The sequence below is a fragment of the Ascidia mentula genome, chromosome 7 (genome assembly GCF_947561715.1).
Source record: "Ascidia mentula chromosome 7, kaAscMent1.1, whole genome shotgun sequence".
NCBI classification, from domain to species: Eukaryota; Metazoa; Chordata; class Ascidiacea; order Phlebobranchia; family Ascidiidae; genus Ascidia; species Ascidia mentula.
Genome location: NC_138572.1, coordinates 12,135,445 through 12,154,347, shown reverse-complemented (window position 1 = coordinate 12,154,347; position 18,903 = coordinate 12,135,445). Strand labels below are relative to the sequence as shown.

Sequence of the window (18,903 nt, the reverse complement as noted above, 5' to 3'; positions counted from 1 at the left end):
CTTCAGATGATACCGATCACCTCTGATGTACACCATTACTTTTGGGCAGTCAATGAAAACGTTCCGCATTTTAATTTTTAAGAATTTTTAACTTGGCCGCCAAACATACTGTAAAGCTCCATCAAAATTTATTCATGCAAATAATTGATTTTTTTTATCAGCCTGTTTCTTTAGCACAAAGTGTCTGCTTATTTGGGTGACAAGAATCAACAAAATACGTAGAATTTTTTATATTTTATGAGTAACAAATGCGTGTCACGTGGTTGGAACTATCAGCTGATTGAAGAAGTTTTGCAGCGAATGAACGAATGCGGCATTCTACATAAAATATCGATCACAGCTAGACTAGAAGTAAAAACATGGCTACAGGCCAAAACACCTTATCGTCTGTTATGTCTGGAAACAACCTAGATATGGTGGAAATATTTCAATTACTGGAGTCGTCGGATTTAAGTGTGCAAGAAGAAACGGTTGCACTGGTTAAAGACAACCTGGGGTCAGTAGCAGAACCATGGCTACTACAGGGATTGGTGGACTATTACATGCAATCTGGTAACACTTTGGCAAGGGATCTCTTGTGTGTTGTGCGGCAACAGCAACACAAGGTATTTAGGCTTTATATGATTTTCTTTTCAAATAGGCTATACTAAAGCAGACAAAAACTTTTTAAATTGTCATAGTAAAAGCATGTAATCTTGAATATAGGGCACCAAAATATTCTTGAAGTGTTTTAACATGACTGAGAGCTAACGATGTTAGCATAAAAACAGACTAAAAGCCTTGTCTTGTCATACAACTGTTTTCACAGAACGTAACTTTTGATTTTAGCATTTATTTTTTTCTGAGATTAAAAACTAATACAGTAGACCTTGGTTACTTCAGAAACAATTTTTTCTGATTAGGCCAGGATTGTCCATATGTGTTTCTTTTAAACCCTATGGCCTGTGGTTAATAGGATATTGGTAAAACACTCAACAGAGCTGCGACATAGGTATTCATAAACTAAAGATCAAAAAATAAACACTGCAACATGTTTTTCTTACTTTTACCCAAAAAGCATTGACTGTTACATCCTACGTGCAGCAATACAGATTGCTGTTACTGGTGCAAAATGCATTTGAGCAAGAATCTTAACTACCGATATGAGGAAAACTTGGTTTTAAGTATATACTGAATAATGTTACTGGACAACAAGTTACACAATAATCAGTGCTGTTAAGCAAAGTTCTGGATTAACCTAAGTTGGATAAACTAAGGCAGTGGTTCCCAAGCATGGGGGAATTTCCCACTTGGGGGGAATTTTGTAATTTGTAGGGGGGAATTTGTGTCACAATATTAATCTCTTACTGGTTGTCTGTGCAATGTGTTATTGCTGCATTTGCCATATATGAGCTGAGAAAAAGAAAGTTCTTGTATAATCGATTTAAGGTTAGAGGCTATAGAGCTTATAATCGAGAGTTTAATTTCTGTTCTAAGAATTACATTAAAATGTTAATGTAAACGATATTTTGGAAACTAAATTTGTAGGGGGGAATTAGATTTGAATATCGACTAAAAGGGTGCACAGGACAAAAAAGGTTGGGAACCACTGTACTAAGGTCTACTTCAGTTAAACGACATCTATTTTACACTTCAAAACAACAAAATAAATCGCAAATCAAAGTTTAATGACAACATTTGTGTTTCAGGCTTTAATGAACAAAGTTGATGAATATCTGCAAAAAGTGGGAACAAGATTAAAAGCTCTCACCTTACTTGGTTACATAATAAGAAGTGAACCAATTTGGACTCATTGCATAATCACCACAAAGTCCTTCCAAACTGTCTTAAAGTGTCTGCAAGTATAACTGTGTTACTTTGCTAATATTGCTGCCAAAAATATATTGTATTTTAAGTTAAACCAGAGGGGAAACAAACTGAATTTTCACAATAAAGTATCGACAGAAGAACATTGATTCTGATGGAAATTGTTTTGTTTACCTTCCGTTTGCATTAGACCTTCAGTTGCAGCGGTGTATTGTGTGTATTTTATTGCTTTCATTATTACTTCCATCGATGTAATTTTTGCAGAAACTGAAGATGCTTATGGTAACTTACATAAGCGAAATCGATTTTTCACAATAAAATCTGCTGATGTGAATCAGAAGCTTGTTGCTTCATTATATGCTTAACACATGAACATTTTTTTCAAATTCCAGGTTGACACAGACTTACCAACCATAACATCAGCACTTTATGTTTTGGTCACGCTGTTACCAAAAGTTGCCAGCCAAGTTTCTGCATCTTTATCAACTCTATGTGGAATATTTGTGCGATTAGTTTCATGGAATTCAATCAAGCCTGGTAATTAGTTGCTATAAATGCATTTACACATGTCTTTACTGAAACTAACAACAACTTTCTGCAGCTGGGGCAAATGAAATCAACCTCATGCATCTTCACAGAGCTGTTTATGCTTTATTTCTTTGTCTTTATGGAATGTATCCCTGTTTTTTTCTCAAGTATCTACAACAATCCTTCCAGACTCTAAGTGGAAGTTCAAACCGAGGCATTTATTACATTTTTTCTTTGAGATGTTAAAAACTGACTATTTATATATATAAGGGTATAATGTTAAGAAAGAATTTATAGAAATGTTTCATTTTTGTTTTACAAACATTTCTTCCCAGGTTTGAGCATGACAGAAAAGGAAAAGTCTCGAGTATTTGAAAACAGCATTCTTCCAATGTTTGATCAAGTCCGACTTCATCCAAAATTGATCACAGAATCACTGGATGTTGAGAAATCCAGTGAAAAGTAAAAAAGTAGCTTTGTATTTGTCATGACAACCAATCAACTTGCCAATTGAATTTTATCATGGATTTATGCAAGGAAATCAAAAAATTAATATTTTTTTTCTGTTTTTTACTTTAGATGGAGAAAGCTTGAAAGTCAAGATATAATTGCTGATATCAGCAAGGTGACTTTGGACAATACTGAAAACTCTGGTAAGATTTTTTTTAACAGTTTTATGCGAGTCTAAGATACAGCAGTTTTCATGCATACAGTCATACAACATTTTGATTGTATCCAGGCACAAAACCTGCTACTGAATCTTCCAGTGAGAAACCGCAGGATAATAACGAAGTTCTGAAAACTTTCCCACCAAAGCTTGTGCAGCGACATTGCAGTGGCGACAGCAATGGTGAATAATTATATTCTTCAAAGACCCATGTTAATACATTGATGCTGATGTTTTAAATATGTGGATGTCCACGGTCGGTCGTACATTAAAATTAAAATACTTGCATGAACTAAAAAAATCACAGACTCGATAACGTCACAATAAGTCACAATAAGAAAAAATAACTTTCTTTTTAGCGTCGCAGCAGGAATGTATTTGGAGTCCATCAGTTGCGATTGGTCTTTCAACCCCTCCACCTTCGAGGGGAATTTCCCCAACCCCATTTGTTAAAGACCATGAGGTGATAAAAGAACTGAAATGCTAAAAATTGTTGGAAGTGTTTAAATAATTTTGCTTTGACTCGTAGACACCAGAAAATCCAGCTGGTCAGGAACAATCGACAAACAAACAAAACAACCGACCCAACACACTCGGATTTACATCTGATGATTCATTTGTGCCTCACAGGTAACTTTTTATTATATCCACTTGTACAAACATATGGAAATATAATTACAAGAAGTTGGGGGATTCAGCCCATTGTGCAACCTGGTTCTTTGAATTTTGATGATTGTCACAAACTGATTGCTCCAATTGTTAAAAGGCGTATGCGAAGGCCTATGTTTTACTTTGGGCACCGTATTCCCGCAGCTATTAATATGCTATTAATCAGCTTGTATATAACCTCATATAAATGGATGGCAAACCAAATATCAATCTTTGGTTATGCTGGGTTTTTGTTTTCACTGAAAAATTTTGTCAATTGACCGAAATGCCAACATAAATTTAGGACATTTTCAATTTATTTTGGTCATTTACGATATAATAATTTACCGATATAACAAAAAAAAATAACGAAACGCATTCTTATTAACAACAACTAACTTTGCAACATAAACTAACACACATCAAAGACACAATACTACGCATCAGGTTAAAAACGTATTCGTTTCGCGCTACTTAACCATTGCGCCTATGCACTGTCGTAGTCAAATTCTCTAACTCAGTGTTCCTCAAACTTTTTTTCTGTACCGCCCCCCAAACACTTTAGTCACTCAAAATGCGTTGAGCCTCAAACGCATAAGTTTCTCGGCGGTGCAATTCTGCAAACGGTTTCTTATTGGGGTTTTGAAGCGTGTTAATAAGCTAAACCCCCTTACACTACTTGCAGGCTGAGTAAAAAATCCTAGTAACGTGGATTGGCCTGTGCCAGATACAACTTTATCTCTTTTTCTAGGTTGTTCTTCACGCTCCATTATTCAGTGAGTTATGTGTTATAGCTATCAACTTTCGTTCGCAGAGACGTAAGCAACTTACAAGGGTATAATTGTTTATATAGGCAATACGCTCCGTTTGCTTAATTAAAAAAAAACATGGGAGGACAATCCCTATTGTTACCAAACCATGCAACTGTATCCGTATTCTTATCGCATGATAGTCGCAAATCTGCATCCTGCTGGGTGTTATCGACCGTCGGCCGCTCGAAAACGACACAAAGGGCATTTTCGCCTACCGAAGAAACGCTCGAATAATCTACCAACCAATTTCCTTTGGGACATTGTGTCCGAAACGGCTCTTACTTTTTGTGACATTTCTAAAAAAATTGGGTCAATGACAGACAAATGACACAAAAAACAAACAGATATATTGGCCCTGAGACTACAATGGCATGATGCTAATGAGAGAAAGGAATGTTAAAATATTTGAATCCCTCCACTGATTACACAGTAATAATATGTCTAGTCAGGTCATAATTAAAGAATAATTATTGTCAATTTGCTTTTCCAATTTTAATCAGACCTCACCAAACATCTTCATCAACCACAACACCATTGAAGCAGGGTTTGACGTCTTTAAACTTTAAAACCCCACAAAGGTAAAATTTGCTTATCTGGTTTGTGTTAGATTTTTCTGGAAATTTTATTTTGATTTTTTTGCCCACTTCACAGTTCTCCTAAGCCACCAAGATCACGAGTCAAGTCAGATAGCAAGGTATATAACTTTTTGCGGTCATGCAAAATAATGAAAAATTGTAAATAATCATTGCAACTCATAACATAATTATAATTTCATTAGGATTATGTTGTTATCAGCCATGATACATCCACAGTCAATGAAGTATTCGCAAAAGGTCAATTATTAGAAGGTAAAACAAACTGTTACTTGTGGTATGTTTAGTCTTATGGTTGATATACTTACTTTTGTTTTAGATTCCTCTCCAAGTAAAATGGAATCGAGTGAGAATGTGAGTAAAATTTAATTTGGATTGTTTGTCAAATAAACAATGTATCGTGTTGTACTAAGAAAAAAAATATAAACAGCAGAGAAAATTTCATCATATTTTAGAGTTCATCAAGCAGAAAGTCTTCCGATGGTTCCACTGAAGACAAAACTCACCCAACTGAAGATGTATCCCCACAAATTGCAGGTGATTTCAATAAATTTTTCACATGTTCGAATGACTAAGTTTTTTACAATATTTTTCAGAGCCAAAAGATGATTTAACCATAGAATTTTCATCCACTTCACAACATTGTCAAGAAATACCCGAAGAAAAAGTTGATTATTTGTTGTTAAAAGAAGGTAATATTCCAATGTAGGTTGAAAAGTATTTGATTGTGTGATAACAATTTCTATTTTTAGAATCTGTGGATTTAAATTTAACCTCAGTACAAAAAATCCTTCAATTGGTCCCTGGTGAAAAGTTGATTGAAAAGTCTCCAAACCAGTTGCTCGATCTTCATATCCAACTGCTCGCTGAATCTCTTACCAAGAATGCTAGGTATTTTTCTGGTGAAGACAAATCTTGAAACTAATAAAAAAAAAATTTAGTTGGCCTCATAATTATTTTTCTTTTTATCAAGAAACCGCGACCTCGAGTGGCAAAACCTGGAAGGAAAAGGAGGACACGAGGTGGCATACTTGCGCAACCAAGTGCTTCAGATGCATTGCGCGATGTTGTACGAACGTCACAGAAGAGAACAACATTCTGTCCGCGCGAGAAAGCTGATGCGCAAAGTTTACGACACAGCAGCCCTCGAGACGAAGAACAAGACATTGGTAGGATGTGTTGTACGCGTATCACATCGTGTCTAAATAATTGGAGTTCTAACATATGTTGTAACGTGTTTTACTTATTGAGATGTTATTTGCTTCAGATGACACAAGTTCAAAACCTGGAAAAAGAAGCTGAAAATTTTTCTTTCGTCGAGAAAACTTATCGTGCAACAGTGAGGAAACTCATAATATTGTTTCTATGTTTGTTGAACTTTTTTGTTTCTCAGATCAAAGCTTTGCAGGACGAGTGCAAGATGGAGGTAGAGAGCGTTTACAAACGACTGGAGGAGCAGAGAGTAAAGGTCGAAAATTTGGAAGAAATAAATACCAATCTCTCATTCGGTAAAATTTAGGCAATTACGCAAGTAAGTTTTACTTGATAAAGTGCGTGATTTCTATAGACAAGGAACTTCTCACGAAAGAGTGTGAAAATATGCGCACTGAAAGCGCACGCCTACGGTCACGTGTCTTTACGCTTGAGCAACTTGGTGGTATTTCAGATGAAGATAAGCTTAAGTTACAAGAGTTAAATGCAAAAGTAAGTGAAGCATTTTCCAAGCAATGTCAAATAACTTAAGTTTTTGGCGGAGTTTGTATAAAAAAGTTTGAAACAAATAAAATTGTTTTAAAAAATGAATGTAAATTAACGCAGTCCAAAAGTCTTGGAGTTATTCAGTTGTTAACCAATCCTGGCCCCTATTTATACGCACTAAATAGTAAAGGAAATGTTTAAGGTTGGTCAGCTGAAAGAAGACTTGATTCAAGCACGTCAGTCAAACCAACACATGCAACATATGTTGAACGAGACACGAAGTGGATATGCTGCGCAAGCGGTCGAAGCCAAGATGCTGTCGGAAGTTTACACGAAAGAACTGGACGCCGTTAAAACCGAACACAGGTGAAAATTGTTTCCCGTATTTTCATAAAGGTTATCATAAAAGCAAACAGTCTTATCTTGCCTTAATATAGCATTTGTACACAATATCAAAATGATCAACCTTTTGAATGTTGATGCCTGACTGTCTTAAAGCTATTTATATGTCATCTTGTCGATGCAAATCCGGAACAATGGGCTTGTTTTATTACAGACGTGACAAAGCCAAGCTTGAATTAGTTCAAAGCAAAGCGTTGGAATTCGAAGGTGAATTGCAGAAGAAAGAAGTTCTTCTCTCAGAACAAAAGAAATATTTGGAAGATGTCAAATCTTTGGCACGGTAAAACTGTTACTTTTTATCTAGCTTATTAGAATCTTGCATTATTCAACCTTCAAGCTCTTTGTTGCATTTAAACTTTCTGGGATTTTAGATAAACAGAAGATGTTCGGACTTTCGACTTTTTTATTTATTGCTGTTTACGTTGCAAATTTCACAAAAAAACAATCCAGTGTTACATTTGTCCTTTAAAGCAAAATAACTGAACCTTGCCCAACAGTCAATTTTTGCAGAGGACAAATAAAGGCGGTGGATGCAAAGTACAGTGCTCAGAAACAAATCAGTCAACGACTCGAAATTCAAGTATTGGAGTTATTTAGCCGCTTGACGGCGATAGAGGGCGAGATGGCGATCCGGGAAAAAACCCAACTTGCATCTGGACCTCGATCTATTCAGGTTGTAGCGAGAATAAGTAAATCTTCTGATGTGTTTTGTGGATTCTTTGCATCAACAAGCGTAATGTAAATATTCGGGGTTTAGAAAATGTTCCTACCGAATATTGAGCAATTGAAGGTGTATCGAAATACGTAGTTGCGTCTACAGTTTTTGCGCGTGTAGAAAACTGACCTGCACTATTATGACGTCAACAAAACATTTGAATTCCTTATTTGAGTTGAACGAATCGACAACTTGTGGAATCTGTCTAAATATTTACACACCGCTCCATGACTCCACATTCACACGTTCGTTAAATTAATTACCCAAGTTCGCTGTATGAATCCTAATGACTTTTCTAAATTGTCGAAAAAAAAAAGAATTTTATTATAATTTACTCTTTAACAAATTGTGTGGAGTAGAATAATTTGATAGGAAGTGGTTTCCTATTACATATGGCCAACATTTACATCGTAGTAAATACTTGTAGTGAGGCAACACACATTGTATAATTTAGTTAAAGGATAGAGAATTGATTGGACGCTAATGTTTGCTCGTAATTAAATAAATGATGTCATTTTACGCAGATATTTTAAATATTTCAGTCTCTATCTGCAATCAAGGTGGAACATCAACATATTATTTCATCCAGTCCTCAACTCAGTCCTCCAATAAGAGGTGGAGTGTTTCCTGATAGCGCCCTCTGGCCGAAATCAAAACCAAATGTTCGGCCGCTAGATGGCGGAATCTCTGAACTTGATCAGTAAAATGTTTGTGTTTAGTTAAATAACCAACACGAAAACGAATGTTTCAAGGCAGTCGTTTAAGGTGGTTTTCATACTAATGTAAATCACAGTTTCGTTTCAAACAATGAGGACGGTCGTAAAATTAGTTGTTTAATTTGAATAAAGTGATCACCTCGGAAATTACAGACAGAAGCATTGTTGGTTATGTCAGCAGGCGGAAATTATAACATAGCTGTGGCTAAAAAACTTATTTAAGTTTTTAGGATGTTAAAATTTTCAGTCTTAAGTCTGAGATATGGGGTGATTACCCGCATTCAGCAAAACAAAAAAAGAAATACTGGCTGCAAAAAACACACCAGTATATATTTTTTAAATTGTCAAATGAAAACTTTTCGTTTTACACAGTTTGATTGTGGCAAAAAACTATCAATAAAACACGTATACCTGCTCTCTAAAAGTGAGTTTCATTGATAAGTTGTGGATTATGAACAAGCAAATAATCTCAAGTCGACACAACAACAACACATACAGCTTCATCCATTGAATGCAATAAAAGTATCAGCTAATAAACATTTTGAAACAAAATAAAAAAGGTAATAATTGCGATGGTAATAATTGTTTCCAACGTTTTCTTGACATACACTACGCGACCTAAAAACCTACGAACTCTCCGAATTTATTAACGTCTTGTGGGTTATGATTTTATAATATGGATCGTGGCCACAAAAATGTTATCCTGGGAAAAGCCATCCGAAAATCTTTATATTTATCTGTAGAATATCATAATGGTTGAGTGAATATCACGAACTGAATGAGCAAATCCATTTCCACGTGTTGCAAGAAGTGTGTCAGAACTTTTTCCATTCCAATCTAATCACAAATTGTGTTAAATTTACATAAGCGGCGAGAGAACAAGTTACCAACAAATTACTTACTTGCTAAATCATTACATTCCTCTTTTATGGATGTTGTGTTTGAAACCCCACCGATACAAACATATTCAGCATTCCAGCAACCTGACCTTTCTAATCTGAATAACAATAATGTTAATTATAACGTTGTTGTTATGCACAATCCTAATAATAGTTCTGTGTTAATTTACTTGACACCAGGACACAATGCAAACACTGATCCACTTTTCCCGTAAGTTTTAAATTGTAAATATCCTGGAGTAACTCCTTTCACCAACGGTGGAATCGTCGAGTTGAAAATATCTTTACCTCTGCTGATAGTTATTGGAAAAGCTGGTCCATAATCAACTGAACAATCTGGAACTGAAATAGTCATTAAGCGTTTGACTTGCGCAGACTTTGTAACTGACTGCACACACAAAATTCAACCATACCAATGTTATCAATACTTGCAACAATTTTCAGTATTTTTGTCATTGCGTTTTCAACGTTGTCTTCTGGGATAAAATTTGCCTTTGAACTATAATAATGTTTGAATTAAGAAAATTAATTCCTAAGATAAAATGCACAATCGTACCTGGAAAACATAGTGTAACCCAATATAATGTTTGCCCAAGTTCCAACTCTGTCTGCATAATGATGATAGTAAGTTGAAAATGCATAGGATAAAACGGAAATTCCGGCATCTTGTGGTGTTCCCCATTCCTATATTTGCGTAAATTTTTGAAAATGTTTACTTTTCTTTAAATATCCGGAATTTCTTGAACTTATTATTTTTTACCACCTTCTCATTTTTAATCAAGTAAAATACGTCACAAAGATTTGGAATTGCGTCATTCAAATTATCTCGGCATTCAGCAATGTAAATCATTTCAAAATTTCCTTCACGATATGTTGAGCTGTACCGAGTTCTGTTGTCTGTACGTGGACGATAACTTTGAACCTATATCAAAAAATTTAAAACGAATTATACATAAAAGAAAAAATTTGGTTTATTCTAATTTACTCGGAGCTGCGTGTTGAAATTCAAATGATCGAAGTTTCCAATAAATATCATTTGATAAAAAGGGTAAGATTTTCTTGAGGAAATTGCAATGTTGTAAGTGTCGCACCTGCAATGTTTTTTACGTTTATTCCTATTTCTAAGATTGTTTCAAGAAAACTGGAAATAAGACGTTTGCATCTAACGTTCTGTGGTTAATTTCTAATGATATTCTTACTTGTAATCACTTCCATAATCCAGATATCCAATACACCCATAAAAGCGCAACTAAAAATACAACGTAAATGAATACTAATGTTTAACACACCAAAAGTGCAACTACAAAAAAATATTTTGTTACAACGTTTGTTTTTTACCAAAAAAGTAAAATTTTAAATGCCTTTATACCCTCATTCCGTAATTTGTAAAAATATTGTGACCACGATCAGTCAATTGGTTCCCGCTTCCTTTAGGATATTGGTAAGAATAAAAACTTGGTATCAAGGATGAAACTTCTGAGGATCTTTTTTCCAAAAGATTCAGAACTTTTTTGTAATGGAAATATACTTCTATAGCTGTAATTAAATCGAAATCCTCATGATTTAAACTACACTATTTCAAAAAAATTTCACAGACTTTGTTTTGGTTTTAGTGAATAATGTTTTGAAAATAGATTGTAAAGATTTCCTCCGTATGATTGTAGAACTTTATCTTTTGTGTAATATTCAAATATCGATGAACTTTCGTTTGTATTTACTTGAAAGATGTTGGAAACATGTCGAACCATAAGATCTTCAGCCTAAAAAATATCGACGAATTAGTGCCGTTATCAAAACACGAACGAAAACATTTTAGTTTAAAGTTGTTTTTGAAGTATTTTAAACCTTACATAACTTACATTCATGGAATAGTAAGCATCATTTTTGTAGTCACTGTTAACAGCGGTATGAGCAGATCCAAATGTAAACATGTTTTCCCAATTCGATTTTTCTAAATTTTATTGTCGTTAAGCAAAGAATTTACGTTTCCCAACGACATGGGTTCTACTTTACCATGTACATGATGATCGGTATTGGATCTGTATAAAAACCAGTTGTCAGCTTGTGAACAAGTTTGTTTTAAATCGTTCTCATTCACACTAGCAACCAACGTCCAACCTCCACCATTCGTCTCCATATCACAATATACCTAAGTTACAACTTGTTGTGAAATTTGTGAAGGTTAAAACAAAACTAAGGAAAGAAAAAAGCGCATGTTTAAGTCAGGTGCTATGTTAACTTCAATTCATACTTGAATATTCCCTTGCGAATTTGACGGTCGTATGTAATAATAACCACTCATTGGTGATCCAGAAGCTTTTAAGGCGTTGCAGGAGGGTAGCGGATTTCCATCAAGTTCTTAAATTTATGGATAAGTAAATATTTTTTGTGTCCATTTAAAGAGTCAAACAATGTGCATATGCAGATATGTTTGTAACAAAACATGTAATAATGATTTAATCACGCTTTTCCGGCTTTTGTTGCGCTTACAGTAAACTTCACAACGAAATAAAGCCTAACATACTTACTAGATGGAGAACTTTGTCCATTTGCCTGCACAATAATATGATGAGTCATTTTAGAACCTCGAGAATACAACTAACATTTCACCTTTAGTTCCACAGCAATATAAACAGAAAGTCCAAATAAACAAGTTAGGAGTAGTATTATTATTCCATACAATGCGGATTGCGTGGTCATATTTCTTCGTTTTGATTTGCCTATTTTGTCTGCAAATATTAATCAATGTAAGAAATACGCAGAACACGAAAATTTTGAGATAGACTTACTTGCTTGTTGCATGGCAACTACACTTTTCTGGGGAATTTCATACTCGTTGTCGTTCATTTCCGCAACTTCGTTTGCATTGAACAGAAAGACACCTCTTCTGTTGTGAACAACACGAAATGTTATAATGACAGTTCAATCTTACATCTTAAATGATTTTCACCTACACACAATGCGAGGGTTGGTGTTTTCAATTTAGTGTTGTGACCATTGATGCTAAAAGTGGTTATGGAGGAAACAGAATCTCTTACTCACAGCCTCTCTGTTCCTGTGGGCGAAAGTCATTTATGATGTAATATGATATGAACATTACAACACTCCTGGTGGGCTATGTTATTTCATTTTTAGTGAGCTACAGACATGGCCACTGTTTCGACATATTACGACATAATCAGTGTTGCTTTGGTGACTAACAATTGACGACCTTGCCAGGTCAATGGCCAAACAAGGCTTCAACATTTGATGAAGTCGCCGCCAACCATTGAATACCAAACTATGCGTAACCCACCGAAAACCAACCAAGATGTAAACACTATACTATATAAAGCCAATCAAATGCTAAAACCAATAGTTGCGTTAGGCTCCGCGTCATACAAATTCAGTAGGTATAGCGGTTCATGCTTCAGAGCAAATAATGATTTTAGTAGGCATGTGTCGGACCGAATAGCAATAGTAGGTAGTTTTTCAATATTCGACAGATTCCGATTATCGACCGCGAATATTGCATTCAAATATGTTTCACGGCAACTGGAGATGCACATTGTTGTCAAAGTTTTTTGCACAAAAATTACATCGTACAAAAGAAACACTGACTATTACTAAGCTCATGAATGACAACATTAGAAGTAATTATATCACTGTAGCGAAAATACAAACAGTGCGTGTTATATTTTACGATCAATCTGTAAATTTGTAACGTCATTATTCGGGCTCGTTCAGACCGAATAGTATATTGGCTACAGTTATTCAGATCCGAGTCTTTTCTGTGTTGGCACATCCATTGATTTTAGTGAGCTCTATGTTTAATACTGTGCAACCAACTTGCTTTCAAAACACTCCGTATGCGTAGATGGCAGCTTTTCGACAGTGTCAAAACACTATATTGTTAATAGTATTACGAAGCCAGCTAAACAAAATCAGTTGATTCTCAAATAAATGCAGAGGAGTAATTACAAACTGTGTCACTGTGCCCATAATTTTGCGTTCCACAATAAAAATAGCAACACGTTTGTGTTGCGTATGCGTTTCATTTTGTCTCAAGGCAAGTTACTTGCGCAATTCAGTTGTCTGACTTTTCATATCACGAATTGAGTTGCTCCCCCACACGAAATTTTTCGGTGTTGTAAGAAGAAACAACCAATGTCTGTCGTGTTCAAGTTCCCAAAGCTGCATTTTAGGAATGCTTGTCAACGAATACCAAGTTCATAAGGTGCAATAAGGTCAAATTGCTACGTCATTAACCTAAAGGCAACCACAAAGTTAAGTTGCAATATGTTCAATGCATGTGCGCGTTAAAGCCAATCCTGTTTTTCCCCAAACTGTTTTCTCTGCGCCTGTGTATATGTCGCAGTCTGGTGCTTGGTGACACCATTCTGTTCTGTACCACAAGATTCGATGAATTGCTAACTCTGTAACGTATAATTGTTTGGATTTACAAGATTTAAAGAAATAAACATATTTTATCCGTAAGGCACGACTGAGAATATACTAGCAATAGAAGTGAAGTGCTACCTGCTACGTTTATTTTTGCACTGACAACAGCGTACATAAACTTTTATTTTTTTGCTGTTTAAGCGTTTACATATTGGGGGAAGTCCTGAATTACGAGTTGCCCTGATGCAAAGTCCAAATTGTGTTTGCAAATCTCATATATTTGTGATAAATATTTGCGGCTGCAAGTCCTATTGATTTCAGACGTTCTTGAATAGCAACGCGAGCAATTTTAAAGCAGTTTGCTTTTATTTCAAATACTAAGTTTTCATCAGCAAACATAAGCCTATGTTTTGTTTTTAGCTGTCGTCTAAATTAAACATCAAGCAATTCATAATGTGCAGCAATCAAGTTTTTCCCAAGCCTGGTAGTGAGAAAATGAGAAAACTGTTTGGACAGAATGATGACGCTGTGATGTTAAATCATGGTTCGTATGGTTTAGCTCCTAGTTATGTTGTGGACGAAAGAATCAGGTAAGTTGTTTGAAGCCTTTTTATCTGCACGTCGATTTAAAAAATAATAATTCTAGTCAATTTTTTTCATTTTAGGTTGATACCGAGTCAAATTTTTATTTGATTGCAGATTAATTCAAGAACAAGAACAAAATCCGGATGTTTGGTTTCGCATAAAATATCAAAACTTGTATGCAGAAACAATTAAGGCTGCTGCAAGTTTTGTAGGAGGCGATATTGTTGATACTTTTGTGGTGGATAATGCTACAGCAGGTATAGCAACAGACCATAACCTTTGATAAATGTTTTTAACGCCTCTTCAATAATGCTGCGATTACTTTGTGTTACAAACAAATGTGTTACTATTGAAAATCCTCAGATGTTATGTGATAATATTTGTGCACAAAAAAGTAGATTTAAAAACCACCAGCAATCTGCAAGCAAGTTTTTCAAATCTCTTTTTACATAGGAACAAACACTGTCCTCAAATCTCTTCCTCTGCAACCGGAAGATGAAATATTGCTGACAACTCATACTTACTTGGCTGTTCAAAATACCATTGATGAACTAAAACAAACTCGTGGTATTTGCATGATTTATTTCATGTTGTACATTTTTAGTCCAATAAAACAAATTTTTGATATATGTTGTTTAAGACACTTTGGTGCTTTCAAAACAGTGTACTATTTTTCTTCCAGGCGTTGTTCCAAGATTTTTGGAAATACCCAGTACAATTAAAAATGAAGATCAAATTGTAACAATGTATGAGAAATTTTTAAGTGAAAATTCAAACATAAAGATTGGAATTGTTGGTTAGTTAATTTTAAAAACTGTTTTTTGATGTATATTTTGGGGTTTGAAAACTTAACTTCTGCACGGGAAAAAATTTCCAAGTTTTGGATTTAAAATTTTGGAATCTAATCAAATAATCATAACTTCAAATGTATATTTTTTCAAAACCTTTATATGGTAAAGTTTTCATTTAGATCATATTACAAGTCCATCTGCAATTCTTCTACCTCTTAACAAAATATTGGAAGTGTTTGAAAAGCACAAGGTGATGGTATTTGTTGATGGAGCTCATGCACCAGGACAAATTAAGTTGGAAATGAACAAATTGAAGGCTGATTTCTATACTGGTATTTAATTTAAAAACTAAATGTGGTTATGAAACTGTTTCTAAAGCAATAATTTTGAAAATATTCATTACTTGAAATTTGTGTCATCTAATAACCCATTTATTTTTCAATTTACTGCTAGTTTCTTTCAATACTTGAGTTTTTTGTTTTTTGTGATTGATAAAACAAGTGGTTCTTAACCATTTAAAAAAAAATTTGCTTGGTAAAACTGCTTATTGGGTACATTTTTTAATATTCCTTCTTGTTATAAACTTATTGTATTTTACTTTGAGTGTGATTTTGTGTTAGATTAAGACACATGCTCGTAATAATAAAACTCCAATGTTTTTTTTTGTTACTATTCTTTTTTTAGGAAACTTTCACAAGTGGGGATATAGTGGGAGATCGTGTGCTTTCCTATGGATTTCCCCCAAACATAGAGGAACAATTCTCCCTCTTGTCACTTCTAATTTTTCTCATTTAACAATGCACCACAGATTTTCATACTTTGGAACAAGGGATACTTCCAATCATTTTACTTTACCCAAAGCAATTGAGTTTTACAATGGAATTGGGGGTTTGGTAAAAACACTTTTTCATAATATTATTAGATTTTTTTACATTCACATTATTAGCTAATATATGATTTATATAATTGTGCAGTAGAACAGCATCATTGTTTTCACAAACAATTTTCTGGGTATCACATTTATTGTTTGGCATTTTTTAATGTAAAATCTCCATTACAGGAAGCACTGCAGCAACATGCTGAGGAATTATTCTCATGGGCAATTCCGATGTTGTGTGAAGCACTTGGTACAAAACCACTTGATATACCAGACAGCATGAGAGCTCCATTTATGCGAGTTATTGGTTTGCCAGAATTGCCCGAACACCTCAGGTTCTTTTGTTTTTTTTAAAATAACTGTTATGTCTTGCAAGGTAAATAGCAGGCATTTTGATTAAATTGTAGTTTATTTTACTTAAAAGTTTTGTTAATAATTTACTTATTGGTTTGCATTAAGCAACAGTTCGTTGAATGAATTTTAGATCATAGTTAACACAAACTTTATTTAATAATTAACCAAATTTTTCGAAAAACTAATGCACAAAATTAACAGATATCAACTTAGATTTGTTTTCAGTAATCAAGAAAAGATTACAAGTAAATATTACCTATTTTGCACATATATGTTTAATGTTTTACAGGAAATCTAACAGTAGTGATACAGTGGTTGAGTTTTACAATAGATATTCCATTATATCTGGCTTCACAATCTTCAACCATCGTCTGTGGCTGCGACTCAGTATTAATGTTTATAATAACAAAGCAGATGTACTGAAACTATGCAATGCACTTGTTAATTTATTTCAGGTAAAAGCATCTACCTGAAAAAAAAAACATATATCATGCAATGTGTGCTTAATTTAAAAATCCTGTACTTCTTATGTAAATTTTTTTTACACACTTGAAAATTGTATTAATTTTTTTTCAAAGTTTTTAGTTTATACAACAAGTACTTGTAACTGATCAACTTTTTAGTGCAATGTTTCAAACACAATTATTGCTTGCAATCTATTTTTTATTGTAAAATTTCACTGTTTTTAGTAAATAATTTATATGACTATCATGATTTATCCCTTGGCGTGCAGTTTAATTAAAGTGAAATGTATTTTTAACAAAATCTTTCAGAATTTTATTTTGTGCTGGTGCTTTTATATACATCACATTGCTCTTTTATAATTGCTGTATTTTGCTTAAACTTGATTCAATCACTTATTCTGCAATTTAGTCTGCCTACTTTCCATGTGATATTGATTTAAAACAAAAGTAAAATTTTATTCCTTGCAAAACCTTTAAAACAAATATTAGAAGTCAGAAAAGAGTAATGAAATGATGAGCGTCAGTGGATCTGATCTTAAGTTATTGAAACTATAATTTTTTTATTGGCTTCGTCAGTTTCTTTCTGAAAAGAATGACATTAGGGAAATGAGACAAAAACACATTTCTGCTACAACCTTTTTACGGCTGTGGATGAAGTCTCTGTGTTGTTAATTTAGGCGGCGCATTATATAGGCCTATACTGCTTCCGAGAAAAGAATAGATTTGAACACACAAGGAGGATGGTACGATAATCCATTTAAGAAACGTATTCCCATGGTCGACAAAGTTTCGTTTTAGGAAACCTGTTTTAGTGGCAACGGAAATCACATGAAGATTTTACAATGGATTGTATTTCGGTGATACATATAGGCTACACCAGGTATTGAATGTATAAAGAACTAAATTGGGTTTTATTTAATCGCATTTGTGATCAAGAATTGTTTATTTGCTCCTGTGAAACAGCTGTGAATTCTTCGACTTAAAGTTTTTGAGGAAATGTTTTCTTGTTTTTAGGAAAAGGGTCGCACAATAGGTATACATTAACCGAAATCATTAGTATGTTCTTCTTTAAAGATGAAAATGAGAGGTTTTATGTTTTTGGTCAAGTTTGTATATGCACCACGCATATGTTTCCCGACTTAATTCATCATAACGGAGTGAATATAGATGTAGATTTTCTTGCAGAACTCCCACAGCCTTCTGGTATCCGGTACGACGATAGGCATTTTTCATTACACCTTGATACGTGTTGTCCGTTCACATTCACTCTGCTATACCCAACCAGAACTGACATTTTACCAACTAACTGACACGCGCTTTACTCGAACAGACGTAGAAATTATTCGCTGGTCAATAACACGCTTGGACAATTTAATTCAAACCAACTGATGTTGCAACGTGTCTTCAAATTAATAAATAAGTTTGTTAACGGAGTACATGTACTAGTTGCTGCAGCAAGAACACGAAAAACAAACTTAGTTAAGTTTTATAGTCACATCAGCCGATCGAAATGCAATACAACGCTGCAAATTTTAATGTGGACAGTTTGATCCATTGCTGCACAACTCGTTTATTATATTCAGCGATGAACTTACATTAAACCTTATTGTAGAAAATCAAGCCCTTCTTAATTCCACCTTGCAGTTCTCCAACTGGTATTATAAGTTCGGTCGAGTTTAAAATGCGCTTTTATTCACAATCTAATAGTTTCAGAATCGTAACTTAAAGTGATTTTAAAGAGTTTCCCACAGCACCTAATTCACATAGAATATTGCAAACACGTACAGATTTTCGCTCTTCACGTGTAGCTGTTTCAACATTCTACCGGCCGAAAAGAGGAGAACATAGTAGATGCTTGTTACGTCACAAGACGTCCACAACAAAATCACTGTGATGACGGGAAATAATTATTTCTTACTGTGAGCACATTGTCCGTATCCAAAGAACACTGTATAGTGTTCTTTGCCG

At 34.3% G+C, this 18,903-nt stretch overlaps 3 protein-coding genes across 4 annotated transcripts; 2 read left to right on the top strand and 1 right to left on the bottom strand.

Annotated features, from left to right (window-relative positions):
- The first annotated feature begins 213 nt into the window (after positions 1–213).
- LOC145908741 (hamartin-like) lies at positions 214–8,825 on the top strand. Its single transcript, XM_082996068.1, is given in 23 exon segments — positions 214–605; positions 1,689–1,841; positions 2,199–2,343; positions 2,408–2,548; positions 2,670–2,796; positions 2,914–2,987; positions 3,074–3,184; positions 3,361–3,631; positions 4,962–5,039; positions 5,113–5,155; positions 5,240–5,309; positions 5,374–5,408; positions 5,510–5,591; positions 5,651–5,746; positions 5,807–5,945; positions 6,028–6,223; positions 6,322–6,393; positions 6,448–6,562; positions 6,622–6,758; positions 6,955–7,118; positions 7,309–7,434; positions 7,665–7,827; positions 8,412–8,825. Coding segments are annotated over 23 exon segments (2,946 nt in total). The 5' UTR covers positions 214–359; the 3' UTR covers positions 8,574–8,825.
- An 88-nt stretch (positions 8,826–8,913) lies between these two features.
- Positions 8,914–12,379, bottom strand: LOC145908745 (uncharacterized). 2 transcript variants are annotated; one of them, XM_082996079.1, is made up of 16 exons: positions 12,274–12,379; positions 12,095–12,213; positions 12,013–12,037; positions 11,736–11,842; positions 11,498–11,633; positions 11,344–11,435; positions 11,082–11,244; positions 10,854–11,020; positions 10,684–10,733; positions 10,470–10,575; positions 10,248–10,406; positions 10,041–10,168; positions 9,898–9,983; positions 9,655–9,826; positions 9,488–9,582; positions 8,914–9,422 (listed from the first exon to the last, which is right to left on the bottom strand). In XM_082996079.1, the coding sequence occupies exons 1-16, from the start codon at positions 12,329–12,331 to the stop codon at positions 9,319–9,321; spliced, it is 1,767 nt and encodes a 588-aa protein (XP_082852205.1). In that variant the 5' UTR covers positions 12,332–12,379; the 3' UTR covers positions 8,914–9,318. The 2 variants fall into 2 exon arrangements, with proteins under 2 accessions (XP_082852205.1, XP_082852206.1); XM_082996080.1 differs by having other exon boundaries at positions 9,655–9,820.
- A 1,909-nt stretch (positions 12,380–14,288) lies between these two features.
- LOC145908582 (uncharacterized) lies at positions 14,289–17,344 on the top strand. The gene is made up of 8 exons (XM_082995887.1): positions 14,289–14,454; positions 14,564–14,706; positions 14,903–15,016; positions 15,132–15,245; positions 15,420–15,572; positions 15,925–16,133; positions 16,301–16,452; positions 16,761–17,344. Exons 1-8 carry the CDS (start codon positions 14,318–14,320, stop codon positions 16,942–16,944), a joined length of 1,206 nt encoding a protein of 401 aa, XP_082852013.1. The 5' UTR covers positions 14,289–14,317; the 3' UTR covers positions 16,945–17,344.
- Positions 17,345–18,903: the final 1,559 nt, after the last annotated feature.

What these genes read in the sequence shown, in the direction of transcription:
- LOC145908745 (XM_082996079.1), bottom strand. Translation starts at nt 12,331, where the DNA reads ATGAACGACAACGAGTATGAAATTCCCCAGAAAAGTGTAGTTGCCATG. An exon ending in TTCACTAAAACCAAAACAAA is followed by an intron (nt 11,021 to 11,081) that starts GTCTGTGAAATT and finishes ATTTAATTACAG; the next exon opens with CTATAGAAGTATATTTCCAT. An exon ending in ACTTGATTAAAAATGAGAAG is followed by an intron (nt 10,169 to 10,247) that starts GTGGTAAAAAAT and finishes ACGCAAATATAG; the next exon opens with GAATGGGGAACACCACAAGA.
- LOC145908582 (XM_082995887.1), top strand. Translation starts at nt 14,318, where the DNA reads ATGTGCAGCAATCAAGTTTTTCCCAAGCCTGGTAGTGAGAAAATGAGA. An exon ending in CATAAAGATTGGAATTGTTG is followed by an intron (nt 15,246 to 15,419) that starts GTTAGTTAATTT and finishes GTTTTCATTTAG; the next exon opens with ATCATATTACAAGTCCATCT. An exon ending in GAATTGCCCGAACACCTCAG is followed by an intron (nt 16,453 to 16,760) that starts GTTCTTTTGTTT and finishes AATGTTTTACAG; the next exon opens with GAAATCTAACAGTAGTGATA.